Source organism: Panicum virgatum, chromosome 1K (genome assembly GCF_016808335.1).
Source record: "Panicum virgatum strain AP13 chromosome 1K, P.virgatum_v5, whole genome shotgun sequence".
Taxonomy (NCBI): domain Eukaryota; kingdom Viridiplantae; phylum Streptophyta; class Magnoliopsida; order Poales; family Poaceae; genus Panicum; species Panicum virgatum.
The window spans coordinates 8,429,412-8,454,673 of NC_053136.1; the positions used below are offsets into that span (position 1 = coordinate 8,429,412).

The 25,262-nt window shown below is 45.5% G+C and overlaps 2 protein-coding genes across 7 annotated transcripts; one reads left to right on the forward strand and one right to left on the reverse strand.

Moving 5' to 3' along the window:
- Window positions 1-1,336: 1,336 nt before the first annotated feature.
- On the forward strand, window positions 1,337-7,700 carry LOC120679007 (protein DNA-DAMAGE INDUCIBLE 1-like). Of its 6 annotated transcripts, none has more exons than XM_039960593.1 (17): window positions 1,337-1,460; window positions 2,038-2,156; window positions 2,711-2,743; window positions 2,845-2,969; window positions 3,915-4,023; window positions 4,113-4,229; window positions 4,497-4,562; window positions 4,986-5,048; window positions 5,171-5,215; window positions 5,515-5,576; window positions 6,031-6,124; window positions 6,475-6,567; window positions 6,647-6,716; window positions 6,884-6,960; window positions 7,058-7,115; window positions 7,213-7,238; window positions 7,318-7,700. In XM_039960593.1, the coding sequence occupies exons 2-17, from the start codon at window positions 2,091-2,093 to the stop codon at window positions 7,447-7,449; spliced, it is 1,236 nt and encodes a 411-aa protein (XP_039816527.1). In that variant the 5' UTR covers window positions 1,337-1,460; window positions 2,038-2,090; the 3' UTR covers window positions 7,450-7,700. The 6 variants fall into 6 exon arrangements, with proteins under 6 accessions (XP_039816527.1, XP_039816780.1, XP_039816457.1 ...); XM_039960846.1 differs by having other exon boundaries at window positions 1,455-1,513; XM_039960523.1 differs by lacking the exons at window positions 1,337-1,460; window positions 2,038-2,156 and adding an exon at window positions 2,218-2,330.
- An 897-nt stretch (window positions 7,701-8,597) lies between these two features.
- Window positions 8,598-14,016, reverse strand: LOC120679338 (subtilisin-like protease SBT5.3). Its single transcript, XM_039960939.1, has 10 exons — window positions 13,681-14,016; window positions 13,459-13,556; window positions 13,172-13,336; window positions 11,876-11,984; window positions 10,454-11,027; window positions 10,256-10,353; window positions 9,905-10,150; window positions 9,691-9,805; window positions 9,391-9,604; window positions 8,598-9,301 (listed from the first exon to the last, which is right to left on the reverse strand). Exons 1-10 carry the CDS (start codon window positions 13,905-13,907, stop codon window positions 8,754-8,756), a joined length of 2,394 nt encoding a protein of 797 aa, XP_039816873.1. The 5' UTR covers window positions 13,908-14,016; the 3' UTR covers window positions 8,598-8,753.
- Between the last annotated feature and the right edge of the window lie 11,246 nt (window positions 14,017-25,262).

A 25,262-nucleotide genomic window follows, 5' to 3' on the forward strand; every position in this document is an offset into this window, starting at 1 on the left:
ATCAGGGGCGAAGCTCAGTTCAAGCCTTCAAGGCGGTGGGTGCAGCTGCACCCCAAAAAAGAAAATTCAGCTTTTAAACTTAAATTTTGACCTTATAAGCACCCCCTCGACCCAATATTCTGCACCCTTAGACTTAGCAGTACAGCAATAGTCTTGTTGCACCTTTTCTATTTTTCTCTAGCTTCGCCACTGCCTGTCATCCCTCTCGTTTTCATCTAATCTCTTACCTATGTGTGCCTCCTATTTTCTCGTAGGAAGACTCATGGTGCACTAGTTTGTCGTATGCTGCATGCTGCTCGTAAATGGTTGGTGTTGTAGTCCTTAGTTTGTGTTACTTCTTATTTCATTGCATTGCAAGCTATCCTTTGGTGGGCAAGAGGTTGAGGCTAGCGAAACCACTAACCATGCGTGGAGTTAGTTTGTGTCACTTCCTTTTTCATTGCGAGCTATATCCTTTGGCGAGCAAGAGGGTGATCGAGATTAGCGTATCCATATGCGCGGAGCGGCATCACCAATGATTTCTCCCCATGTGGCACGGGGAGGAGAGAGAGAAGGGAAGACCTCTATCCATGGTCAATGAACGGTGGAACCAGTACAGCCAAATGAATGGTGGAACCAGTACAGCCAAATTGATAATACGGTGATAAACCGTGGTTTAAAATTGCACAAGGTTAATTTTGTCTGATTTTAATAGATTAATATGAAACAAAATCAAAAGTAATTTATTCTAAATTAGAAAATTTTGAAGCAGGTACCAATTTTTTTTTCTAAAATTGTATCCTGTCTGTTATTGATTTATTTGAATTTTATTTGTTCAAAAATAATAGGCATAACTATAAACAAATACATAATAGGAATATCAGAAAAATGGATTTGAATACCTGAGAAGTAAAGTGCCAATACACAGGTAACATTTTTTTTGAAAAGTTATGGTACTAGTTTCATATTTTTTTATTTAAAATGAATTATTACATATAATTTTTTTCAGTATAAATATTTTTAAAATAGAAAACCACCTTTGAACTACCGTTAGGGCCAAACTTGTCCTGACAGTTGGTGACCTTAATTATCTGATTTATCGTTAAAAGTTAAAAATCAAAATTTTATGCTAATTTAAGGATATAATGTCATATAATACTTTAAGGATAGAAGCAGAGAGATTATAGCTTGTCCATTGTTTGGATTTTTGTTTCAAAACAAGTGGTGGTGTGAGAAGGGATAAAAGTAAAACACTAGGAGAGAAGAAGTCCATCTCGGAATTTAATCTGTAGTTTATACTTTATACCGAATCGCACTTCTGTTTGGATTATGCAATTCGGTTTGATATATTGATACATATAGGCCGCGGGTTCTTGCTTGCCAACTCTCCAAGCAAACCCCTCAAGCGGTCAAGCCAAAGGCCCCGACTTTACTGACACGGTGTACTCCAACTCGACTCATCTCGCCCGCAACCCCCACTTCCTCTCTACACGGTGTACTCCAACTCGACTCATCTCGCCCGCAACCCCCACTTCCTCTCTCTCGGAAAAAGTCTATATCATCCCCTCAACTATGGGATTGGTCTACATAACCCCTCAAACTATGAAATCGTCTATATCACCCCTGAACTTTCCAAAAACCGGTCAAATTACCCCTAAATCAGTTTTGAAAAATCATAGTAAATCACAGAAAATCATAAATAGAAAATCAAATTGTGTTAGACTCCAAATGAGTAGATCTACACAATGAACATATAATATGGTATGCTTTAGTACAATTTTTTTGCTGTAGCTTTAGATCTATGTTTTTCTTCATAGCTATAAAAATTGTACTAAAGCATACCATATTATATTCATTGTGTAGATCTACTCATTTGGAGTATAACACAATTTGATTTTCTATTTTATGATTTTTCTGTGATTTACTATGATTTTTCAAAACTGATTTAGGGGTAATTGACCGGTTTTTGGAAAGTTCAGGGAGTGATATAGACGATTTCATAGTTTGAGGGGTTATGTAGTCCAACCCCATAGTTGAGGGGGTGATATGGAGTTTTTCCCTCTCTCTCCGTCTCTCCCTCCGCGAGTTCGATTCCAACCGGCGGCGGCGAGATGAAGGTCACGGTGATGACCGCCGACGAGCAGATTCTCTCCCTCGACGTAGACCCCGACGAATCCGTAAGCTCGCCCGCCCCGTCCTCCCTCCGCCTCAACCCCATGTTGAGGGGGTGGGGTTTCCTCTTTCCGTCTCTCCCCGCGAGTTCGATTCCAACCGGCGGCGGCGAGATGAAGGTCACGGTGATGACCGCCGACGAGCAGATTCTCTCCCTCGACGTAGACCCCGACGAATCCGTAAGCTCGCCCGCCCCGTCCTCCCTCCGCCTCAATCTATCTGCTCTCGGCTGGCCGGTTTCGCTGAATTTGGCGATGAATCTGCGACGAGAGCTGGAAATGATCTGGAATTTTGGAAGGGGTGAGCCCGCGTTTTGAAAGGCGATGCGCAATTCGGTCATCGTAGCGTGATTTCTCGTGTTTAGGCGTACAGATTGGTGGGATCTTTTCTTTTTCCTTGCTGTAATTCTGGTGGTGGTTGGCTCTGTATCTAGATGTCCGTCCGATCCCCTTCGGCGTGTTGAATTCTACCTGCGTCATGTAGCTGCCTTGAGCTTCGATGCGAAAGCTGCGATTTTTCTGCTTCGTTTGGCTAAATCGTGCGGCCTACGTGCTTGCAGGTGGAGAATCTAAAGGCGCTTCTCGAGGTGGAGGTGAGCTGGGGCTGGGACCTTGCTTGAGCTTCCTGTTTGAAGAAGCTTGGCCGCCACTTGTTTGATCTCACATTGTTGGTTTTGGGTATTTGTGTGGACAGACTCGTGTCCCATTGCGGCAGCAGCAGCTTCACTTCAATGGGAAGGAGATGCAGAACTCAGAGAAGCTCAGCTCCATTGGGGTCCAGGATGGTGATCTTGTCATGATGCTCCCCTCAAATGAAAGGTGTACTTCTTGGCCTTTCTAGTGTTCAAGTAGATTAATTGCGCAGCCTATAATTGTTGCTTTCGTAAGGGGCTTTCTTGAGAGGTGGAACAAGATTCCTGTCATTTTGCTTATTTGTGATCTAATGCTTTTGGCCTTATTAGGTGCTACGTTACCTAAAGTTGTCCATTAATTTCTAGCACAAGAAAAGGGCTTAGGTTGTTACAGTAAATGATTTCTTATACTTTTTGGTGTCCACGTGATTTGCTTTTCTGTAGTTTAGTTTGCCTATTGGACATCTTTATCAAGACTTAGAATGGGATCCGTTGAAGAGATGCAGTCGCTTTTCTTAGCTTATCTAAACTAAAAAAACAGATGCCACAATAGTATCAATGCATATCAGCATGGTATTGAAAGACGACGACAACAACAACAACAACAACATAGCCTTTTTTCCCAAGCAAGTTGGGGTAGGCTAGAGATGAAACCCAAAAGAAATAAGTTCAAGGTTCAGGCACATTGATAGCTAGTCTCCAAGCGCTCCTATCCAAAGCTATCTCTTTAGAGATATTCCAATCCTTAAGGTCTCTCTTAACCGACTCATCCCATGTCAGTTTAGGTCTACCTCTACCCCTCTTTACATTATCGACCCGCTCAAGAACCCCATTACGCACCGGCGCCTCAGAAGGCCTTCGTTGGACATGTCCAAACCATCTCAGCCGATGCTGGGTAAGTTTCTCCTCAATTGGTGCCACTCCGACCCTATCCCGAATAACTTCGTTCCGGACTAGTGATTTTTTGCGAAACATTTTTTGCGAAACATTTTTTGCGAAACTTTGGATTAGTGGATTGGAATCATATTGGAAACACATGCAATAACTTTTCTTAGTTCAACTAATCTCAAGAATCTGAATGCCATCAAAGCACCAATGCTTTCTCCTAATTGTCTTGGCCAAAAAATTTCAGGGCCTCTCAGGATGTTGTAAAGTTAAATCCTGATGGAACTGCTGCTAATCCTCAAGCTTTTCAACAGCATGTTCGAGGTGATTCACAACTTATGGCACAGCTCCTTCAGGTAAAGTTTTCTTCTTTCCTCATTTATTTACTAACATGCATTAATTGCAGACAACATGCTCTCATAGAACAACATTCTCTTGATTGCAGAGTGATCCGCAACTAGCACAAGCTATTCTTGGAGACAGCATCAATGAACTACAGAATATACTACGCTCCCGCCACCAACAGAGAATGGAATTGAAACGCAAACAAGAAGAAGAGCTTGTGAGAATCTCTTTGTTGATTTTCTTGCATTGTCTTAATACAAAAGCTATGCTACTTTAAATTTTATTTTCAGCTGTTTCATATGAAAGGTTATTGAATCACTCTATGCCTTTGAAGAAAATATCTCTTGCTGCTTCCTATACACTTGGAAACCTTGCAAATTCTATAAGATTCATATGTTTCACCACGTCGCGGCTTGTTTTTCATGTTCACTTGCTTAGCTAACTTGTTAGTAGGTCAAGTGATTAATACATTTTCTTTTTGTAGGCTTTATTGTATGCCGATCCTTTTGATGTCGAAGCTCAGAAGAAAATTGAAGCTGCAATTCGGCAGGTAGGCATTACTTTCTCAGGACAACACATATTGGTTATGTCAATGTTTCTTTCTTTCATATGTCACTGGAAAAAAACATTACATATGATGAATATCATTACATGCACATCTAGAGGTTAAGGAGGCTTAAATAATGTGCACAGTGCACTACAAAAAAGAATAACAATAAATGATCAGGCTAGTATGATGTAGTGAAGGAATGTGCATAGAGGAAAAACATTTCCTTCTTCACGCATCATACTTCTGCTAGATTCTTGATTAAATTATTTAGTTGCCACCACAACATTTTGTTTTATATACTGTAGTAGTGCCAAAAGCTTTGTTGTGTCTTGAGTCCTGCCTGTAATTTATACTTTCTTCCTCTGAGAATTTATTAAGTTACATATTTGATATTGTTGTTTCTTGTCAAATTCAATATTTCAGAAAGGCATTGATGAAAATTGGGAGGCTGCCCTAGAGCACAATCCTGAAGCATTTGCTCGAGTGGTGTGTTTTACTCTCAGTTCATTCCTCTTGTTTATCATTTTTTGCTGAAGAAGAGTATTCTCCTACTCTATGTTCTATGCTTTGTAGTACTCATTAATGAAGCAGTATTTGTTTCATACCAGGTAATGCTGTATGTGGATATGGAGGTCAATGGGGTACCCTTGAAGGTATGAAAATTATCTCATATATCTGTTCCAGTATAATCAATTTAGCACTAACTATTCTTAGAACAGTGTTTTCGTATGAGATTCTAAATATCAGAAAACTAGCATATACTTTGCTGCCAAGTCCTATTGAATTTAATGTTGGTAACTTAACTGATATACTTGGTAATAATACTATCTACCCCAATGATCTTATCATGATTGTAACTTTTCCTTGCTATGTCTTCTCCTCATGGACTTGGATTGGTTGAATTATTAGGATACAACAATGATTGTGATCTTATCTTTTCTTTCATCGGCAGGCCTTTGTCGACAGTGGAGCACAGTCAACTATCATATCAAAAAGTTGTGCTGAACGTTGCGGGTATGATTATAAATAAATAGTTGACTGGAACTATTCCAAATTATATTTGTAATACCATGTTTTTTTGTGAACAGTTAGAAAAGACCAAGAGCATTACATAGCAACAGTAGTTTGTCAAGCATCATGGAGTTTTACTATTTAAAGAGGATAACATATTTACGCGGTTTATTATAATTTAGGATATTACTCTATTTTTATGATGATACTGTCCTCGTCTTTAACTTCATAGTTACAGAATAAATTTCATCTAATTAGTTCCGTTTTTTATGTTCAAACCACACCTTTCATTTTTAGTTTCAACTTTGTTTCTCTATGTTCAATGAATAATTGATAAGAAATAACTCGCTACTCTCCTGCGTGTTCGAGAAAAAAAAACTCGCTACTTCTTGACAGTGAACGTTAATGTACAGTCGTAGTATGCAGATACATCACATCTTGTAATGCATTTATGCAGGTTGTTGAGGCTTCTTGATCAGCGGTACCGAGGGGTTGCTGTTGGAGTTGGTCAATCAGAGATACTGGGAAGAATACATGTCGCTCCAATAAAGGTATGTTTGATTGATATGATTTCACTGGTTTTACAAATTTTCATTTAAGACTTGCAACAGCATGACTTCAAGCATGCTGCAATATTATTTGAGTCATTTATACATGCAATTTGAAGACAATTATTACCAAATTCGTCTCTTGAGAAGAAAAATAAATGAAATTGTTTGTTTGTGAATAACTTGGTTCTTGAGATTGATGAACCAAAGCCAAACCCCCATATTTGTGGAAGCCATGTGTACACTCCTACTTGGAATACAAGAGACTTTAGTGCCTTTCTTGTATGTAATAGATACACATATACCATATCAATTTGTTCAAACTACATTGACTAACAGCTCATGTTTGACAGATTGGGCATCTCTTCTATCCTTGTTCTTTCACTGTATTGGATGCCCCCAATATGGAATTCCTATTTGGGCTTGATATGCTGCGAAAACATCAGGTAATTGCATGAGTTATTTTTGGACCAGGTCATTTAATTTGACTGATTACGCCTCATCTGTTTTCATTGTCCTACCCAGTGCATGATTGACCTAAAGGACAATGTTCTTAGAGTGGGAGGTGGTGAGGTTTCAGTGCCCTTCTTACAAGGTCAGTAGATTTTCTAGATCTCAATGATGTTATACTGAAATAAGCTACTCCTACTGAAGAAGCTAGAACATTAGATATTCTTAAATTTCCCTACATTTTCATCTGATTATTCACATAATCAATTTGTAAGTTTCAATTCACCAATCAGTCTACTGCTGTATCTTCAGAGAAAGACATCCCTGCACATATACGAGATGAAGAGAAATTATCTAAGTTAGCATCTTCTCCCGGCCAAGCAACTGGAGTAAGCAAACTCACAGCCTTTGCATGATGTAGCTTTTACATTTTCTTCAGCTAAGACTTGTACACTGGCATATCCTTATTTACTCGATATAATCCAGGAATCATCAAAGGCACGTGAGGGGACTCCTGATTTACCGCAACGAACTCCTACTGCAGGTTGGTTTGATTTTCTCTAGTACTTCAATGAACCCTGGGACTACTAGCTTCTGATAACTTTACTAATTAAGATCTACTACTTTATTTTTGCTCGCAGGAGCTCCAGTTGCGAATCCTCCACAGGTGAAGTCAAATCTTTCTTTATCTATTATCATTTGATGCTCACTGTCTTTACTGAATAACATGTCCTAACCATTTCTAGCAGGGAGGAGATTTCGAAGCAAAAGTCACGAAGCTCGTAGAACTTGGATTTGACCGAGCATCTGTAGTACAAGCACTCAAGCTGTTTAACGGGAATGAGGAGCAGGCTGCTGCGTTCCTCTTTGGTGGTTAGAATCCTAGGAACAGCCATTCTCGCTTTCTGTTTGCTCAACCCTTTCCCAGGGTTGAATATTGACTGATACAAAAGTGATTTAGGAGATGGTTTCCCTTTGGAAAATTGCTTGGCCAATGCAAAGGCTTGCATTTATAGACGCTCCATATTTTCTCTTGTTTCTGTGAACAAGCGTTCTTTCTTTCTGTACCTGATACATAGACTGATAGACACCTGAATGCAAACAGATTTGTGAAACTTTCTCTTGTTTATCTGCCGGGTTTGTGGGGTTTTGTGAGAACGAGACAAAAATGGTCCAAAAATCTTGTTCACTTTTGTGTCAAAATTGCTACTACCATAATATATGACGCCACTAACGTTTTCATTTGTTGACTGTCTTTTCTACAAATATGTATTTAGGCAAATAGATAAATCTATAGGTTAAATTTAAGGTACTCCATCCGTTCCAAATTATAGGTCGTTTGATTTTTTTTATCTCAAATTTAACCACTTGTCTTATTCAAAAATTTGTACAAAATATCACTTCTTTTGTTGTGGTTTGCTTTATCATTATAAGGTCGTTAAGAATGACTTAAATTTGACTATGGTTGTACAAATTTTATAAATAAAACAAGTGGTCAAACTTAATGTCAAAAATGTCAAATGATGTTGTACAAATTTTATAAATAAAACAAGTGGTCAAACTTAAGGTCAAAAATGTCAAACGACCCACAATTTGGAACGGAGGAAGTATCTTTGATGATAGGTGTAGTGGTAATTATGTTACTTTGTTTAACTAATTCATTAAATGAATATTGTTGGTAAAAGTTTGAAAAAAAATTAGTACAATAGAATATCCATGTGAATAAATAATAGGATTGGGCATTGGTTAGAACATTCACCAGTATTGCAGCATCCTTTCATCACTAGCTAAGAAGCTTGACTTGTCTAGCTGAACTTTCGAAAATTCATACAAATGTCAAAATTAACTTCAAGGTGTAACTTTTTTTATAACTATCTAGAAAGAGAATTTTACTGGTTAGTGAAAACCTGAATGTTCGTTGGATGGAGAATCCCAATCTAACCAACTTTAAGATTTTGTCTTGTTAGTTTTATTTCTTGTTGCGCAGCATGAGCAAAGAAGACAATAAAAAAAAACTGAGACAGAATCACTTAAATTTGCTTATAATTTATTAAATCGTGGCCAAAATTCACAGCCTCCCTGCCTAACAAATCGAACCAATGACGTATCCTCTCTACACTTGCTGAGTCCTAAACTAATTCAAATTGAACCCTACACGCACGAGGAGCTCAACCAATCATCATCAAGCCATGGCCTTGACCACGAGTGGGCTCCTGACGAACTGCTTGCCGTTGGTCCAGACGAGCGCGCCGAACGAGTAGTCCTTGGCGAGCGCGGCGTTGTTCACCTGGAAGCTGACCTCGAAGCCCTTCTCCTCCCCCTTGGCGCGGAACTCGAGGATGCTGGGGGTCACCGTCACGTCGACGCCGGCGGGCTCGGTGACGAAGGCCCAGTAGGTGCCGGGCCGGCCGACGTTCTTGACCCGGCGGCGCGCCGTGGCGCCGGCGGCGGTCACGTTGACGGCGGTGATGGAGGGGTAGTTGAGGTCGGCGATGCGGCGGGGCGCCTCGCCGGGGCACGTGTAGGGCCCGCCGTTGAACATGGCCATCACCGTGGCGTTGTATCGGAGCGCGCAGAGGAAGTCGAGGTAGTCGGCGTCGCCGAGGTCGTAGACGAGGCCGGGGTTCATGGCGCGCGCCGGCGAGACGTGGCCGGCGCCGAAGCCGAAGGGGCTCGACGGCAGCGAGGACGCGTTCTGGATCAGCTCGCCCTTGTTGTCCATCTCCAGCGCTGCAGCAGGGTGCATGTTACAGTCAGAGCTGCATCTCAGGGAGCGGTCATGGCTGGCGGCGGCGGCGGTCGTCCGCCCGGCGGCTTACCGGTGGTCATGATGGCCGACTTGATGGCGGCGGGGCTCCACTCCGGGTGGAGCGTGCGGAGGAGGCCGACGATGCCGGAGACGTGCGGGCACGACATGGACGTGCCGGACTCGGAGTTGAAGGCCACCCGGCGCAGGTCGAAGGCGAGGTCCGTCGGCGAGTTGGCCCGGGTCCACGCCGCGATCACGCTCACACCGGGCGCCGTGATGTCCGGCTGCAACACACAAATTAAACCATTATTAATTGCAAGTTAAGTTCACGACGATCGTTAGGATGGATCGTCGGTCAGTCGGAACGAACCTTGAGGATCTCTGGGGTGATGGTGTTGGGCCCCTGCGACGAGAAGGCTGCCATGAAGGGCGCCGGCTTCGTGCCGAGGACCGTCGCCGGCGTGGTGATGAAACCAGTCGGGTTCCTTGGATGATAGCAACAACAATGCCAAATTGTCAACGCCTCGTAAGAACACTACTGCTAGAGCCGTAGCAAATGGTCGATGTGCTGCCGGCCGGCTTACTTGGTGGAGTTGAGGTAGGAGTAGAGGCGCAGGCCGTCGCTGTACTTGATCTGCGTGGCCGGGAGGACGTGCGCGTCGGCGATGATCTCGTTGCCGGTGCTGGCGTCGTTGGCGAGCACCATCCCGGCGCCGTCAGCCTGCTTCACCGCCTCGCCCTTGGCCACCCGGGCGCTGATCCCGCGCAGGCACACCACGATCTTGCCCTTCACCTTCGCCGGATCCAGCGCCCCGATCATGCACAGTTGCCTGCTCACCATTAACAAACATCACAATTAGCATCAGTCAGTCTGTTGATCGAGTAACAAGATCTATCGCTGCTGATCGTATTGCTGAGAATATATAACCACATACGCGTCCTTAGTGGTTGCATTGGCAAATCCAGCCTTCGCCGAGTCGATCAGTTTGTAAGAGGTCTTCTCCGGCAGCGACGTCACCGACAGGCTCTGCCCCTGCACGCCATTAGAACAGCTTACTTTCAGGAATGGATCTTCGATGTGTCAAATGTGAGTGGAAAACGAAGCAGGGGTTGGTGTGTGCAATGCAACGTGCCTTGAGCTTGATGATGCTTTTGTGGGGTGGTCTGCCAAGAGGAGACGCCTTCCGGTGCTCGAAGACGATGTAGGACGGGAACTCGCGGTCCATGGTGCTGGCGCCGGCGGTGAATATCCACGGCGCGAGGTTGGAGGCGGTGCCGAGGCCGGGGCCCGAGTTGCCGGCAGAGCAGACGACGGCGATGCCGCGGCGGACGGCGTGGAAGGACCCGATGGCGATGCCGTCGTCGAAGTAGCTCGAGGGGTCGCCGCCGAGGGAGAGCGAGAGCACGTGCACGCCGTCGTGGATGGCGGCGTCGAACGCGGCCAGGATGTCGGCGTCGAAGCACTCGCTGCCGTTCACTGGCGGGTAGCACACGCGGTAGGCCGCCACGCGCGCGCGGGGCGAGCCGCCCGACGCCGTGCCGTTGCCGAACCCGAACACGGAGGCGCCGGGCACCGGCGAGCCCGCCGCCGTGGACAGCGTGTGCGTGCCGTGCCCGTCCATGTCGCGCGGGGTGTTCATCGACGCGTTCAGCGCGCCCGCCGCGGCGGCGTAGCCCTTGTTGAAGAAGCGCGCGCCGATCAGCTTCCTGCAAGCACGCCGGTAAGCAGGGATCATGATTAGAGAAACACAATTCTCGATCTCTTTTTCAATTGCTTGTAATAAAAAAGGTTGCAATTTGGTATACAAAAGTTCATCATCACGGAACGTAAGAAAGACTTATAAGTCTTTATTTGCTTGTAAAAGGTTCCCTAATGCTCAAGAAAAAAAATCTTTCAAACGAGGGAGAAAAATTGGACAAGAGCCTAAACTCTGTTTTATTTCAGGTTGAGATTGAGATTTTTGAACAAAGGTTGAGACAATGCTTCAATCAACGTCAGAGCACTGTTGAGTGCGATCAAGCTGAACCATGATGCATGGATGGACGCCCATGATCATTGCCGCTTGATCCCAGGCATCAACTGGTGGTGGTCTCACACTCACAATCATGCGTGCAATGTGGTGGTCTCAACTCCATCAACCCCATAATATTCGTAGTACCACACCGTACCAAACCAAGCAACTCAATCTTTTGGTATCATTGTATCAACATACACTGAATATGCTCCAAAAATGGAGCAGAGTTTCTAAACAACACCCAAACCTTTTGAAATCAATTGAGCTTGAATGAATATATGGTTTCATATTCCATAGGATTACAGGAGGCCAGCAGGCTTGAATTTATTCAGAAGCATGTTATTCAGAGATTAACACATTCATGAAATTTAAAAAGTGCTAATTAATCTAAGTCCATTTGAGCATGGATACAACATACAAAAACACTTGACTAATGATATCTAAGAAAAATATAATATTATGGATATAAAGAGCCGTATATTATTGTGAAATTATGTTCAGAGTTTAAAGGGAGGTTAGTATTTGCATGGTTCTGATTACCTGTTGCAAGAGAACTTGTGATCCTGGCCTTTGTCGCATGCTCCTTTCCAATGGGATGGAATTGGTCCCAGGCCATCATCCATAAAGCTCTCTGATTCCGGCCACACACCTTTGCATCCACAAAAAGCACAAAGTGAGACAAACAACGCATGTCAAATTCCAAAACCATCGCAAAATACAAAAGCATCATCCATGCAATTCAAGCCAACAGTGACAAAAATCTCTAGGTGCATCAAGCAGTGGGCATTCTTTGGATGCCCAATGCTTTGGCTACATCTGAATCTCATGCGCTTTGCCAGCTACCCAAAGGTCCCCGGAGAGCAAAGAGCATGGAGGAAAAAGTTTGGAGGAACGCACACATCACCGCGCCGTCCAGATCATTGGATGGCCCTACGCCGGCCTTTTCTGATAACGAACTGGACACGTTGATTTGCTACAGTTGATGGGGAAAGCCAGCAGCATTACTGCAGCATTGTAAATGGCTTGCTCCGTGTTTCTTAATGATCAGATGGGGCATGTGTGCACCTTAGTTTGCATTAGCTATAGACAAAAGTTTATGTGCTAATAAATCATGTGGATAGAGATGCTAATCGTTTGTTGGGTGAAGTATTATTCAAAAGAGTCAGTGTCGAATGTTCTGACAGCTAGCTAAGCGCCGGTTTTGTAGATGCCCATCTGGCCTGAACATGTTGGCAAAATACTGGGCAGGTGGAATTTTGCTGAATTATATCTTCAATGCACTGATCGTCGACAACTAAAACTGATTTTTGTCAATTTCTCAACCACTATCCATTAATACTCAACTCTCTAATGAAAATGTCGTGGAACTACTTCAGCACCAATAATGTCAATGCTTTCAAATTTGTGCAAAGTTTCCCAAATAAAAATTTAAAACATAAAGGTTAGGTTCTCTTTTTGGAAGTACTAGTGGCAGTCATCAGCACCCTGATTAATAAGTTTTGACTAAGTCAACCATCCCATGATCAAAGAGGAAAGAAGTGCCATGATTGGTAGCTGCAGAAAAGGTACAGAGAGGACAGGGTGGGTGATTTCTTTTGGAAGGATCAAGGAAAGAGTTTCGTCCTATCCGACGGATTAAGAAAGTTGTCTGCGTTTGGCGAGGAGATTATTGATTAGGGAAGCGGGAGGCGCCGGGCGGGTGCAGCATCTTATCTCCAACCGCTGCCTCGAAAACGATGGCTGCGGCGAGGATGGATGGGAGCACCCAACCGCCGAGGCGAGACCGACCGGGAAGACGGTGGCGGAGGAGTGAGGGATGGGATCGGATCGGCTCACCGGTGTCGAAGTTGCCGATGATGGTGTCGGCGCCGAACCTCGCCTTCCGCCACGCCCCGCCGCGGGGGGCGCCGCGGGGGCCGGCGAGCCCGAGGAACTGCCACGACCGGGTCGTGTGCAGCTGCCGGCCCCGGTTGGGGAACACGGAGATCACGCCGGGTTGCCCTGGTCATCAATCAACGCGCACGGAATCAGTCGGCAGTTTAATTTCTTGGAGGATGAAGCAATAAATGGCGAGACACCAAGAAGCGGTCTCCGGCGGCCGGCGGCGAGGAAGGCTCACGTACTGGCGATCTCGGCGGCGGCGGCGGCGTCGAGGTTGGCCGCGAAGCCGTTGATGTGCTTGGTGTACGAGTAGAAGATCGCCTCCCGCGCCTTCTCCTTGCTGCATTGCAGGATCACGCGCGCCATTAGCGGTTTTTCAATCTTAACACAGTGCCGGCCTACCAGATTAATTAGTCGTCTAATCGAAGGGAAAAAGAAGTTCTAGTAGCCGATCGCGTCCGTACTCTCCGCCGAGGACGCCGGCGAGGAGCTCGTAGTGGGCGTCGGCGGCGTCGCGCTCCAGCGCCGCCAGCTCCTCGGCGCCGTGCGTCCCCAGCGCCGCGCCGTGCGCGTGCTGGCCGAGGTACACCACGTACGACGACCGCTCCGCGCCGTCGGCTGCCGCGGCGGCGGCGAGCGCTAGCGCGCAGAGGAGGGCGAGCGCCATGGTTCTCGCGGCTGCTGCCATCATGGCCACACCACAGTCGCGCGCGCCGGAGTTCGGAGGGGATCGAGAGGGAGGGAGGGGTGCGGGCGCACGAGCGCACGCGGCGGGTATATATATATACACACCCCCGCGCCGCGCGCGGCGAGCGAGGAGGCGGTGGCGACTCGGCGCGCTGGTGGACTCTGCCGCCGCCGCCGCCGCTGCCGCCGCAGACGGTTCGGATCAGTTGCGTTCGTTACGGCGGGAGAGAGAATCTTTCGCGGGAGTTTATTTTGTTTCACCGGTTTATCTCGTAGGAGTAATGCGTTCTATTTCTTTTCTTTCTTTTTTTGAAAAGGAGTAATGCGTTTTCTATTTCTATTAGCTGCAATAGAATGGTGTTTTTTTACCCTTTTTAATTTTCTAGCTGCAATATTAAATTTCTAGGGAGGAAATTAGATGCAAGTCGTGGATATGTATGCACGAATCTTCATGACGATATATTATTGCGGTTGATATCACAGTATCACGACGGTTTGTTATTAGGACAGCAGAGGATTGTATAGGGAGTCAACTGCTATCAACGGGAGATGGATATCAGCTTTCAACGCGGAAAATGGTGTCACAGCTGTATTAGTTGTACAGCCAACATTCTATTTGAACTCGGTAATGATATGTGACAGGTTAGCATTTTTTTCTTAAAAAATGTGATCGAGTATCAAATAAAAATATATGCATGGCAAACTTGACTCTGTTCATCTAGGTTCACGCTCTAGACACAGCACGGGCATGTATTTTTCTAGATTTATTTTAATATTAGATGGTACTATTTTTCATTAATGGGCAACATGCTTATTGACAACGATGCACATGTGGATCGCTAATATATGTTTGAAAAGAAAAAAATTGATTGCGTAGTTAATAATTGATGGATTTGTCTTGGACAAATGGAGATGGTGAGTATGACATCTCTCTTTTTAGAAGGATGCGTGGTATCTTTAGGGCGCTGCTGGGGTCACGCGGGTGACCCAGCAAACTTATCACCTACTACAAATTATTTGTTGATCTAACTGACCCAACAAACTGACCCATAGTCAAAAAAAATTAGAACAAATTTATTTTGTTCCGAAACAATTTTTTAATTGTTCTAGTAATACAAAAAAATTGTTCGGAAACAAAAAAATTTTGTTCCGCAACAAAAAAAAGTAGTTATTGGGCCTTGTGCGATGATTTGACTATCAGTAGCCCGAGCGACTCCTAACATTTACCTATCTTTAGGACTCTAATAACTATATCTATCAATACTCTGTTGGAATTGATCTTATTGTCCAAGTATGTGTCCTCTCAGGTGCGCGCGTAAGGCCAATGCAATCTCAGTGAGAGTGCCATGAACATTAGTTTTGTTGACATGACACGAAGAGAAAGTAGAGAGAGAGAGTGTCATGAAATGTGAGAGACACTCCTCCGGCTCAATTGTGCCGATGACAATACTCACACTAAGACTGGCCTAAGTCAGAGTCAAATGATACTTGAAGAGTCAAGTAGTAGATCCTGGTTAGTGAGTACTCTAGCTAGAAATTACTAGAGTCAAGTATCTAATTGTGTGTAAGAGTTAGACCCTGTTTGGATCTATCCATCTAATTTATTAGCTGATTAGCTTGGTTGAACCAGCTAATTGGATAATTGCTATTTAGCTTGTTATAAGAGATTTAGATGCGCATTAGCTGGTTCCGTTTGAATCCCATAGCTACCTACCAATTAGCTATGCGCTTCCCATATATTCTCGTGGCATGTGCCAAGTACAAGTATTAAACTTTTAGCTCAACAATAGATTTTTCAACTTAAAACGATTTTTAGGCCCTGTTTAGTTGGTGAAAAATTGTTAGTTTTGGTACTGTAGCATATTTCGTTGTTATTTGAGAAATGATGTTCAATTATGGACTAATTAGGCTTAAAAGATTCATCTCGTGCTAATCAGTTATTTTTTTCAACTGCATTTAATGCTCCATACATATATCCGAACATTCGATGTGACGAGTATTGTAGGAAAATTTTCTGACAACTAAACGGAGCCTTAAAACGTGTGTCCAGCGTCCAGCCCAAACATATCTAATCACCCTTCCAAAAGAAGAGATGCTGATCATCCAAATCAGCAGAGCTCTAGCACCCGCAGTATCCCTGTCGGGTATGATACCGTGCATATCTTTCATGATGTAGTTACATACATGTTGAACCTTTATATCTTGATCGATTAATATAATGATTTTTCTCTGGAGCCCATATGATTCCTAGCCTTATCCAAGCAACACCGTATATATATATATGAAAAAAAGCAAATCGATCCCATCCTCACATTTGCGACTGCTAGTACAACTGAACACGTCGATGGCGTACTGTACACGATCGAATAATCCGTCGCGGTTCCGTAGAATACGGACGTCCCTAACAACCACGCATGCATGCAATTATAGGACACGCAATCGGACCCGGGCCATCCAGCTGGGTGTGCACCACGTTATTATCCTACACAATCATAGGCTAGTCGTTGGGCTAGCGTTCGAGTTTTTTTTTTTTTTTTTTTTTGCAGCCTTAGCTTGAGTGGCTGTTGCTTTGTACTTTGCTGCTGCATGACATTTAGCAGTACACCCTCAAAACTGAAACGATCACCAAAACTGTAATTTTGTTGCTCATCGGGCAATGAAATTCCGGGTTTGCCCGTTCTGGAAAAGAAGTCGTTGAGCTGTATGTATTTCTTCAGAGAGAGAGAGAGAGAGAGAGAGAGAGAGAGAGAGAGAGAGAGAGAGAGAGAGAGAGAGAGAGAGAGAGACTGTATGTGTCGTCCTTCAAGATTTTTTGCAAAGCACAGAAAAAGGAAATCAAACAAGATATGAATTATACTCAAACGCGATGTTTATTGGAAGGGTACGGCGTGTGTGAATGTGCATTGCACTGTACTCATAACGGCTGCACGTACGCATGGACGGATTGGCTAACACAACTAGGCGCACATCATCCGGAGGTGCGTTGACTGACAGCTGATGAGATCAGTCAGAGGCAGAGCACCTCGGCTGACCATGCACGATCGCGGAGCAGACACATGCACGCCCAAGTAGTGCAATCAAATGGCCGGCCACAAATGTTTTTTTAGCAACACTGGAGCTTTCATTACCGTATCATCACGTAGCCATTACAGGCCATGTTTGGTTAGTCCTCTAAAATTTTTTCACAAAAAGACGAATGTGTGCATGGAGTACTAAATAATAAAGTTTATTTGCGAAACCTTTTTACGGATGCGTGTAACTTTTCGAGACGAATCTAATGAGCCAAGTTCCACCATGATTAGTTACATTGATGCTACAGTAACCTCCCCTAATCATGCGGTCAAATGCCTTATTAGCTACAGCACATGCTACAGTACCATAATTGTGGAGATTGTTTTGTAATTAGACTTCATTTAATACCTCTAATTAGTGATCAAAATGACAAAAAGTTTTCATGAAATTTTTTTCACCTCCTAACCAAACAAGGCCACAGTCCGCATCAAGAAGATCACGGATCAGTGGTGGTGGACAAGGCCACTCTCCTCCACCAAAGAACTACTCGATCGATACAAGTTTTGCACACTGATGTGTGCTACTCTATTTTTTGATCTACCTCCAAACAGCAAGATAAAATCCTCAAAGCTCCGGCTTCGTTGTCGTATGTCCGCCAAGGATGGCGAAATCCACCGAACGCTGACGGCCGGCTCCCACAACTTGACAAAGCAGACTGTTGTACATGAATAGGCCGTCGTTCACCATGGCGTCTCCGATTCATTGCCAATTGCCATCCATAGAGCCCACGTTCCACAAATAATCACTGCAGCCTCCCTCCTAGGACAAACTAACGTCAGCCTCCCTCCCAGAATAGCTTCGCCATTGTGCATTAATTCTAGTAACACATGCCTGATCTTGCATTTCCTGCTCCGCACCACATATACCTCGCATGCAGACAGCAAGGCACTCAATGGGTCTCCCGTGGAGAATCTGTCTAGCAGGTAGAAATATTGGTGATAGATTGACACTCGCTCATAGTTTATATTATTATGAGTCTTGACCAGTCTAGAACAAGGGGAAATTTCTTGACGGGGAATGGGTTGTAATAATAATGGCATCAATTAGCATTTGGAGTCTAGAAGAAAGGAGGGAGGGAAAAAAAAAACTGCATGTACTGTGTGGCGGGGACAGCGCCGGCTGGGCCGGGTAGGCCGATCCCAGCCTCGGCCATACTACTTAGCTAGCTTGGTCAGTTGGTCTGATTAGTGATTCTGACCTCATTTTGGCGTGTTCCGATCCGCACACAGCGACCATCTAGTCACTGACGGGGCAAATTTTGACCTGCCTTTTTCTCGATAATCGCCAGCCGATGGAGCTAGCAGTCCGATGCCGGTGGCTCCAGGGTGTGTGTCGGCGTCTCTCTTTGCAGTTGGAGCATCCCTTTCCAGTCTCATCAGTATGTATTCCCAGCAGCGTCATCCCTAAGAGGACCAATAATAATGTTGCCAAACGACTCCCGCAACCAATTAACTAGATAAATATAGATTGTGTGAAGGAAGCAATATATTGGATCTTTGAAAACGCGAACAAGTGCAGCTTTTGCCTCAGGATGTCAACGTCGAAAAGATTTTTTTTTCTTTTTCAAGTGCTAACAAACTAGCTAGTACTAGAGACTGATGTAAGCACATACTAGAATGGAATTCCCTGTTTATCGGAAAAAAGATTCCTCTGCGGCACTCGTGGCCTCTGACATGTGGGCCCTGCAGCACCGAGCCACGTGTGTGCTGGACGAGTCGTTTATCGGTTGGGTGCAAGCGGACTAGATAACTAGCCAATCTTGATCCGTAATCTAGCCAGCTAGCCAGTCTCAACGTGGGCAACGTGCGTGCGTGCAGCGAGATCGTGCGGCTCCAATTCCCGGCCACTCCCGGCGGCGCCGGTCGCCGCAGATCACGGCGCGCCGGCCGCCGGCGGGAGTAAGACCCGGACCCGGCACGCACCATCAATCTAGCTGCGCCGCCGCCGCCGCACTTCGACGGCGGGGACGCGGAGGTTGCCAGGGTGTGTGGTGTTGACTCTGACCAAGCAAAGCGACTCGATCTGACCACCATCTATTATTGATCAATCAGCGCGAGGGGAGCGCCGCGCAGGGCCAAGAACAGAAACGTCCGGTGCGAAGGGGGACAATCGCCGGCGCCGCCGTTCTTGGCGCGAACGGCAGCAACAGATCTCTGTAGCTGCCTCGCCGCATCATCAGAAGTCAGAGCCTGCCAGCTGTTCTTCTCGTTCTTTTACATGTCTGCGTCAGGAGCGAATCGAATTCAGGAAAGACCAGCTCCGTAGCCCGACCAATTTGGCGAGACAGCCTTTTGTCCCTTTCGTCTTCTAGCGCGTCCGACCGCTGCCTGCGTGCGGCGGCCGGCCGGCCAGCGCCGGCGTTGGGCTGGTCGCCGTCGTCGCCTCCACGGCTCCACTCTGTCTGGCACACTCTCCCCAAGCTTTGGCGTAGCTGGATTGGCGCCCACAGAGTTTACTGCGGGCGACCTGCTACTCCGTACGTCTGACCAATCTTCAGTCTGAAACGGAAGTTGTTGGTGGAAGCCTGTGTGCTGTCTCGCGCCGCGCGCCGCCGGCCCGGCTGCGGGTGGCGCTGCGCGCGGATAAACGCGGGCGGGGGTGGCGAGGCAGAGACGGCGACGCCGCACGGCCGTAGCTAGCCGGACTAGGCGTCACGTCGAGCGCCGGTGCATTGCACAGGACGGGGGACCCGACCGGGGGCTCCTATATGTCTTCTGGTAGGTAGTTAAGCAAGTTATCTTTAGCTCAACAGCAGCCCACAAGACAGCCCACGGCCCATAATTCGTTTCGGCATCACCGCGTCCTGCAAAATTCTGTAGGCAAGCAGCACCGTAGGTAGGTAAGTCAGATGTTCAGTGGATAGAGAGGCCATCCTACCCCTTCTTTTTTCTCCCCCTTTCTATCCCGTTTCTCTTTTAGACGATTTTATTCAAATACTTCAATTAATTCATCAAGTGTGCAGTGTAGATATGTGCCATTCAACAATTTCAAATGGTTAATCAACATATTTCTGTAATCTAATTCAACATTCAGTATAAACTAATTCAACATTTTATACGAAAATGCTCAAACAATATACTAAATTGTTGAACTAGTTAATTCCAAATATTGACTTTTAAAATTTAATAAAAATATATTCATATTGGATCTCATTGTGTTGGATTAATTCTTAAGAATATAGTGGTTTAAACGGATTCGAAATTGAGTGTACCATTTATGAGAAAAATACATTTGAACCTCCGAATCCAAAAAATACCTACACCTACATGTGTCCAGCTAACTCCCTCAACGTACCAACTCTCGAGCCCGCTGCGCGCTGCCCGCTGGATGGCTGGATGGTCCGCTCTTGCTGTGTTGCCTTAAATCCGATGGTAGAAAATATTCGCACAAATTTCAAACATTAGAAGATACGTAAACAATTTTCTTCCGGAAGATGGATAGGATCCCTGGACCCGACCAACCTCGGGCGAGCGCGGCCCATCCGAAGCCCAGCGTGCTCGGCATGACGGCGTTACCGCCAGCCAGGTAGGTAGGCCGACACGGGGGCCCAACAGAATACTTACATTTTGCTTTTTTTTCAAAGATTTTTTTTAAATTTTGATCAACAGTATCTCTAAATATAAATTATTCTGAATAGAAAAGATTACATTTTTGCGAGTCAAAAATAGAAAAGATTACAAAATCACTGAATTGCAGAATTCTGAGTCAGCCTACTCCAGCGATGGTGTGGGCTGGTCAATCATATGCTCAATTATCGTTGTCACCGCTGCAACAACTCAACAAGTTTGGTATGAACCACATTTTCGTCTATCTTTTCAACACTCCCAATGTTCACTGAAGATCAGGGGTTCTTAATACCAGAGGATTCAGTCTGAACCTCGATTAGCAATTTACAAGATACTTCACATCTGTTCTTTTCCAGCCAATGTAGTCCTCATAGTTTCATCTCACTATGCTCAGAGTTCAGAATCACCAAAGTGAGACCCTCCCTTTATGCTGAAAGAAAATCTTTTACGCCATGTTGTAAGGAACATGGCCCCATCTAGGCCATTGTTTGTGATTTTGGTGATTGAGTGACAACATAATCAATAGGACTAACAAGTTTGTGAGATCACATTTGTAGGAGTCTTTAGGTCCCATGGATATGATTCAACACGCCTAATTCATCGTCAAGACGCAATGTCCAATCTATCGTCGAGACGCAATGTCCAATCCACCATCAAGATGACAAGTCCAATCAGTCGTAGAGGTGTCAAAGTATAGTGGAAATCCAGAGATAGAATATATTTCAAGGATCCAAATGATCACCGCGACGAATTGGACGAGAAGATGCAGTTTCTGTTGCACCGGTTTAACCGATGCCCCGCCATCGGAACATCCGATGGTTGTCGGAAGAACCGACGCACTGCATCTGTGTAATTGGGCGTGCATACTGAGCCAAGTGAGGAAAACTCAGTAGCACCGGTTTAACCGACGGTCCACTTAGAGGCATCGGTGCAATCGATGTACTATTGTCCAGAGACGATGTCAAGTGTGCAGCAGCCAAGCCTTCAGCATCGGAAGAACCAATGCCCGTCGGTGCAATGACGTCAGCAAGGTGCAACGGCTACAAAAAGATCCTGTATCACCAGAAGAACCGACGCCCTAGCATCGGTTTAACCGATGGTCCCAGAAAGTTACTGCAGCTATGTCAGAGAGGCCAACGGCTACTTCAGAGCGCAGTGTGATCGGAAGAATCGATGCCCCTGCACTGGAAGCTATGAAGCATGAATTGCACATCCGTCCTCCAAGAGAGCCCAAAGGACCAAGCCCACGAAGATGAGATCAAGATACTTCGGGATTAAGCAAAGCAAATGAAGATTTAAGGAAGGATTCCTTATCCTATCCTTTCCTCGAAGATATCTCCAAGATAACAACGTCCAAAGGGGTGCAATCGTGAAGGACATAAACTCTAGAAGATGCGAGGAGTCTACACGCGAAAGACGAGACCGAGGCAGGCCCGAAAGAGGGTAGGCCAGCCGGCCTAGGCCCATGAGCCGGCCGGCCTAGCCTGTTTCCGAGGCGGTTCGGCCTCCCCTTCGACCGGTGGCTTCCTCGGCTCATAAATAGCTCCCACCTTATTCAACTCGGGGGATCCATCCACCCAGAACTCGACGAAAACCTAGGGCCAAGACCGGAGGGAGACGACGGCCGCCGTAAGTCTTCGAAGTTGTCTAGGAGATGGCTTAGGCCTCCCCTAGCCGTCATGGCCTCCCTGCGTGGTTATGTCATGGTGGAGTTCATGAGCTAGTTGGAGTCGTCGATGGTATGTACTCGGTGGTGACGATCCAAACGAATCTATTATGTGAATAATGTCTTCATGTCATCCGATCTATTTAGCGATCAAGTATCTCTTGGGTTGACGCTCGGGAGTACCTCTTTTGTTGATTTCGTTCTTTCTTTGGTGCACTTGTTCTTAGATCTATTCTTAAGATAGGTCACTTAGGGTGTTCTTGTAGCCGTGGTGGCTAGGGGTTCATGCCGGACATACCAAAGGGGTTCGACACATCTTCGTGCTCTGAAACTACTCTACCGATAGGGAGCGCCGTGACAGGGCGTAGCCTGTGTAAAATTTGGGGTTTCGAGGGTCAATTTAGAGGTCGCGATTTAAAGAGGACTTTGGATGAGATGCATGTTGTGCTTACTCGTTTAGCTAGAACTACAACCAGAATGCATGTGATAGGCTTAGTCATACCTTCGATCATGCTTTATCAATGTTCGACAAGGCGCTCTTCCGCGGCCACCTAGGCGCGCCTAATCGCTTGGCGGAGGGGTCCCGCGGAGCATAGGGGCTAGGCGGTCCTCTAGGCGGTGGCAGCAGGGCGTGCGGCAGCGGAAGCAGGGGCTGGCGGCTGAGGTGGAGAAAGAGGAGGCAGGGGCGGGCGGGCGGGTGGGCGGAGGAGGAGGACGCAGAGGCGGGCGAGCGTGCGGAGGGAGTACAGAGGGGGAGGAGGAGGAAGGGGCGGGCGAGCGAGCGTGCGGAGGGGAGAGGAAGAGGAGACGAGCGGAGGACGAGGAAGAGGAGACGAGCGTGCGGCCAGAGGACAAGGAAGAGGAGACGGTGGATCTGGGGTGAGTGGATAAGGGGAGGAGGGGGTGAGTGGATAAGGGGAGGAGGGGAGGTGGGTTGGGCTGTTTTAAATGGGCTTTTGTCTAAAGTTAGGCCCATCAGCTTCTTATTTTCTTTTTTCTTTTAGAGATATATGTATGTACATGGCAAGATACATATGTATATATGTGTATATGCTAACGCCTAGTAAAACACCTAGAAACGCCTAGGCCCGCCTAGGCTCGCCTAGGCTCTAGGCGGTGGGTCACCGCCTAGAGAGCGCCTAGCGCCTTCCCTAACCTTGTGCTTTATCCTTACCGATGTTCATGGATGCGATCAACCTTTACACAACACTCATATCTATCAAAGGTTTACTCTATATGTGCAATTCATGCTTCATGTTAGGATAGATCTGTTAGATTAGTTGGAAAACCTTAGGTAGTTCTTTGTCGATCCTCGGATTGATAAACTTTGGGCGAGTACTCTAAGGGAAAAGCTACCACAATCCGTGCGCTTGCGGTACATAAATTGGGGCGCTAAGGAGCGTCGACAAGCTTTTCTGGCGCCATTGCCGGGGATCGGCAACTCGAACCCTAGGGCGATCTATCTAGTTTTTTGGACTAACCCTAATTTTTATTATTGCATATACCCTTGTTTTCTTGTTTGTGTCCTTGAAAGCAGGTGGAAAAGGCTAGACACCAAACTTGGACTTCGAGAAGTCCATAATCCACTTCAACAAATTTCAACAATCGGCAACAAGATGATCGAGGAGCCTCGACATGGAACATCGACAACGTCCACATCGACATGACGGCAACAACATCAAGATTCGCTCTTTAGTGGTAGGTGCTAACTTTTGTTAGTGGCCCAACATCCGCTATCGAGTCCCCACTCCCCAAAGCAAAAGATGATAAATAAGGTATGCCACCGTGTCAATTAATTTTGAAGACTAATGTTTCTTGGAGATTTGTTTGTTCAAGCAATAGATGTGAAGTATGCCCAAAAAGAAAATCGTGCGATCGGATCATCATCATCTCCAAAGTGCTGTTGTTGTGATGAGATTTTCGTCCATGATCAGAGAAGTACCATGAGAGAAAATTGTATATTGTAAAGCTCCATCAAGTCTTCTTTCCAACGCATCAATAATCGTGAATTTTGTAGATTGGTGTGAAGAGTTATGGTAAAATCTTTCAACGCTGCGCGTTCTGAAATGTCTCGGGACAGAGCGTAGTGCCGGAGTAAAACGATCATAACTTCTTCATCCGGAGTCCGTTTGGGATCAATGACCACTCGTTGAAAAGGTAATTTTATAAGGATTTCCATGGAGTAGAATTTTGGTACATGTTCTGTGCAGGATGATTAAGGAATTCAATGAAGAAGAGGCAGCAACAAATAACGGAGAAAGTGATGACGATGTCGCAAGATGTTTGGAGGACCTTGTGCACAAAAGATGATGATTTGAAGTTGACCAACGCTGGAGGCAACAATATTAGAGGAACCATGATGCCACCCATCTTCTCCATGGGATGCTCAAGAAGCTTCTAGTCGAGTGCAATCAAAGAAAGAGACCGCTCTGATCATCGACACGAAGCACGGGAGCCTACTTCGATCCAGACACCTTAGGCAAAGCAAGAACCTTGGAGACAGACCATTGGAGCCATGCTACTCGCTGGTGAATCAATGGTGATGACCTTGAAGCCAAGGATGCACAACAAGACGTTCTGAAGACCACAAGATCAAGATCATCGACATCTTCGGATCGATTCGTAAGAAGTCATTGTTATCATCAATATTCTGCTCGACCTCAGAAGAAAATTGCAGTATATTTTTGGATATTCAAAAGCCCCATGAAGTTCTGGTTCCAATGAATCAAGAATGAAGTCAATCGAAGTTTCCTACAAGAAGTTATGGTCAAAACATTTAAGGTCGTGCACTCTGAAATTTTCTAGACAGCACGCAACACTAAAGTAAAACGGTCATAACTCTCTCGTTTGGACTCCGTTTAAATCGAATGACCACTTGTTGGAAAGGTAATTTCATAAACTTTTCAATAGAGCTATATTTTGATATATGTTCTATTCTGTATACAGGGGAAAATCCAAGGCAGGAGCAACATAATGGGAGCAAGATAGAGGAGATAACGATGACGACTACGAGGAGGAGCTTGGGCAATGCTTTCATCAAGCGTACATGATTAAA

Bases quoted from the DNA above. Each gene is read 5' to 3' on its own strand.
- LOC120679007 (XM_039960593.1), top strand. From the start codon at position 2,091: ATGAAGGTCACGGTGATGACCGCCGACGAGCAGATTCTCTCCCTCGAC. The intron at 2,744-2,844 runs GTGAGCTGGGGC...TTGTGTGGACAG, and splicing joins AGGCGCTTCTCGAGGTGGAG to ACTCGTGTCCCATTGCGGCA. The intron at 5,049-5,170 runs GTGTGTTTTACT...GTTTCATACCAG, and splicing joins CTGAAGCATTTGCTCGAGTG to GTAATGCTGTATGTGGATAT.
- LOC120679338 (XM_039960939.1), bottom strand. From the start codon at position 13,907: ATGATGGCAGCAGCCGCGAGAACCATGGCGCTCGCCCTCCTCTGCGCG. The intron at 11,028-11,875 runs GTAATCAGAACC...GCGTGCTTGCAG, and splicing joins CACAAGTTCTCTTGCAACAG to GAAGCTGATCGGCGCGCGCT. The intron at 9,605-9,690 runs GTTCGTTCCGAC...TGTGTGTTGCAG, and splicing joins TCACCCCAGAGATCCTCAAG to CCGGACATCACGGCGCCCGG.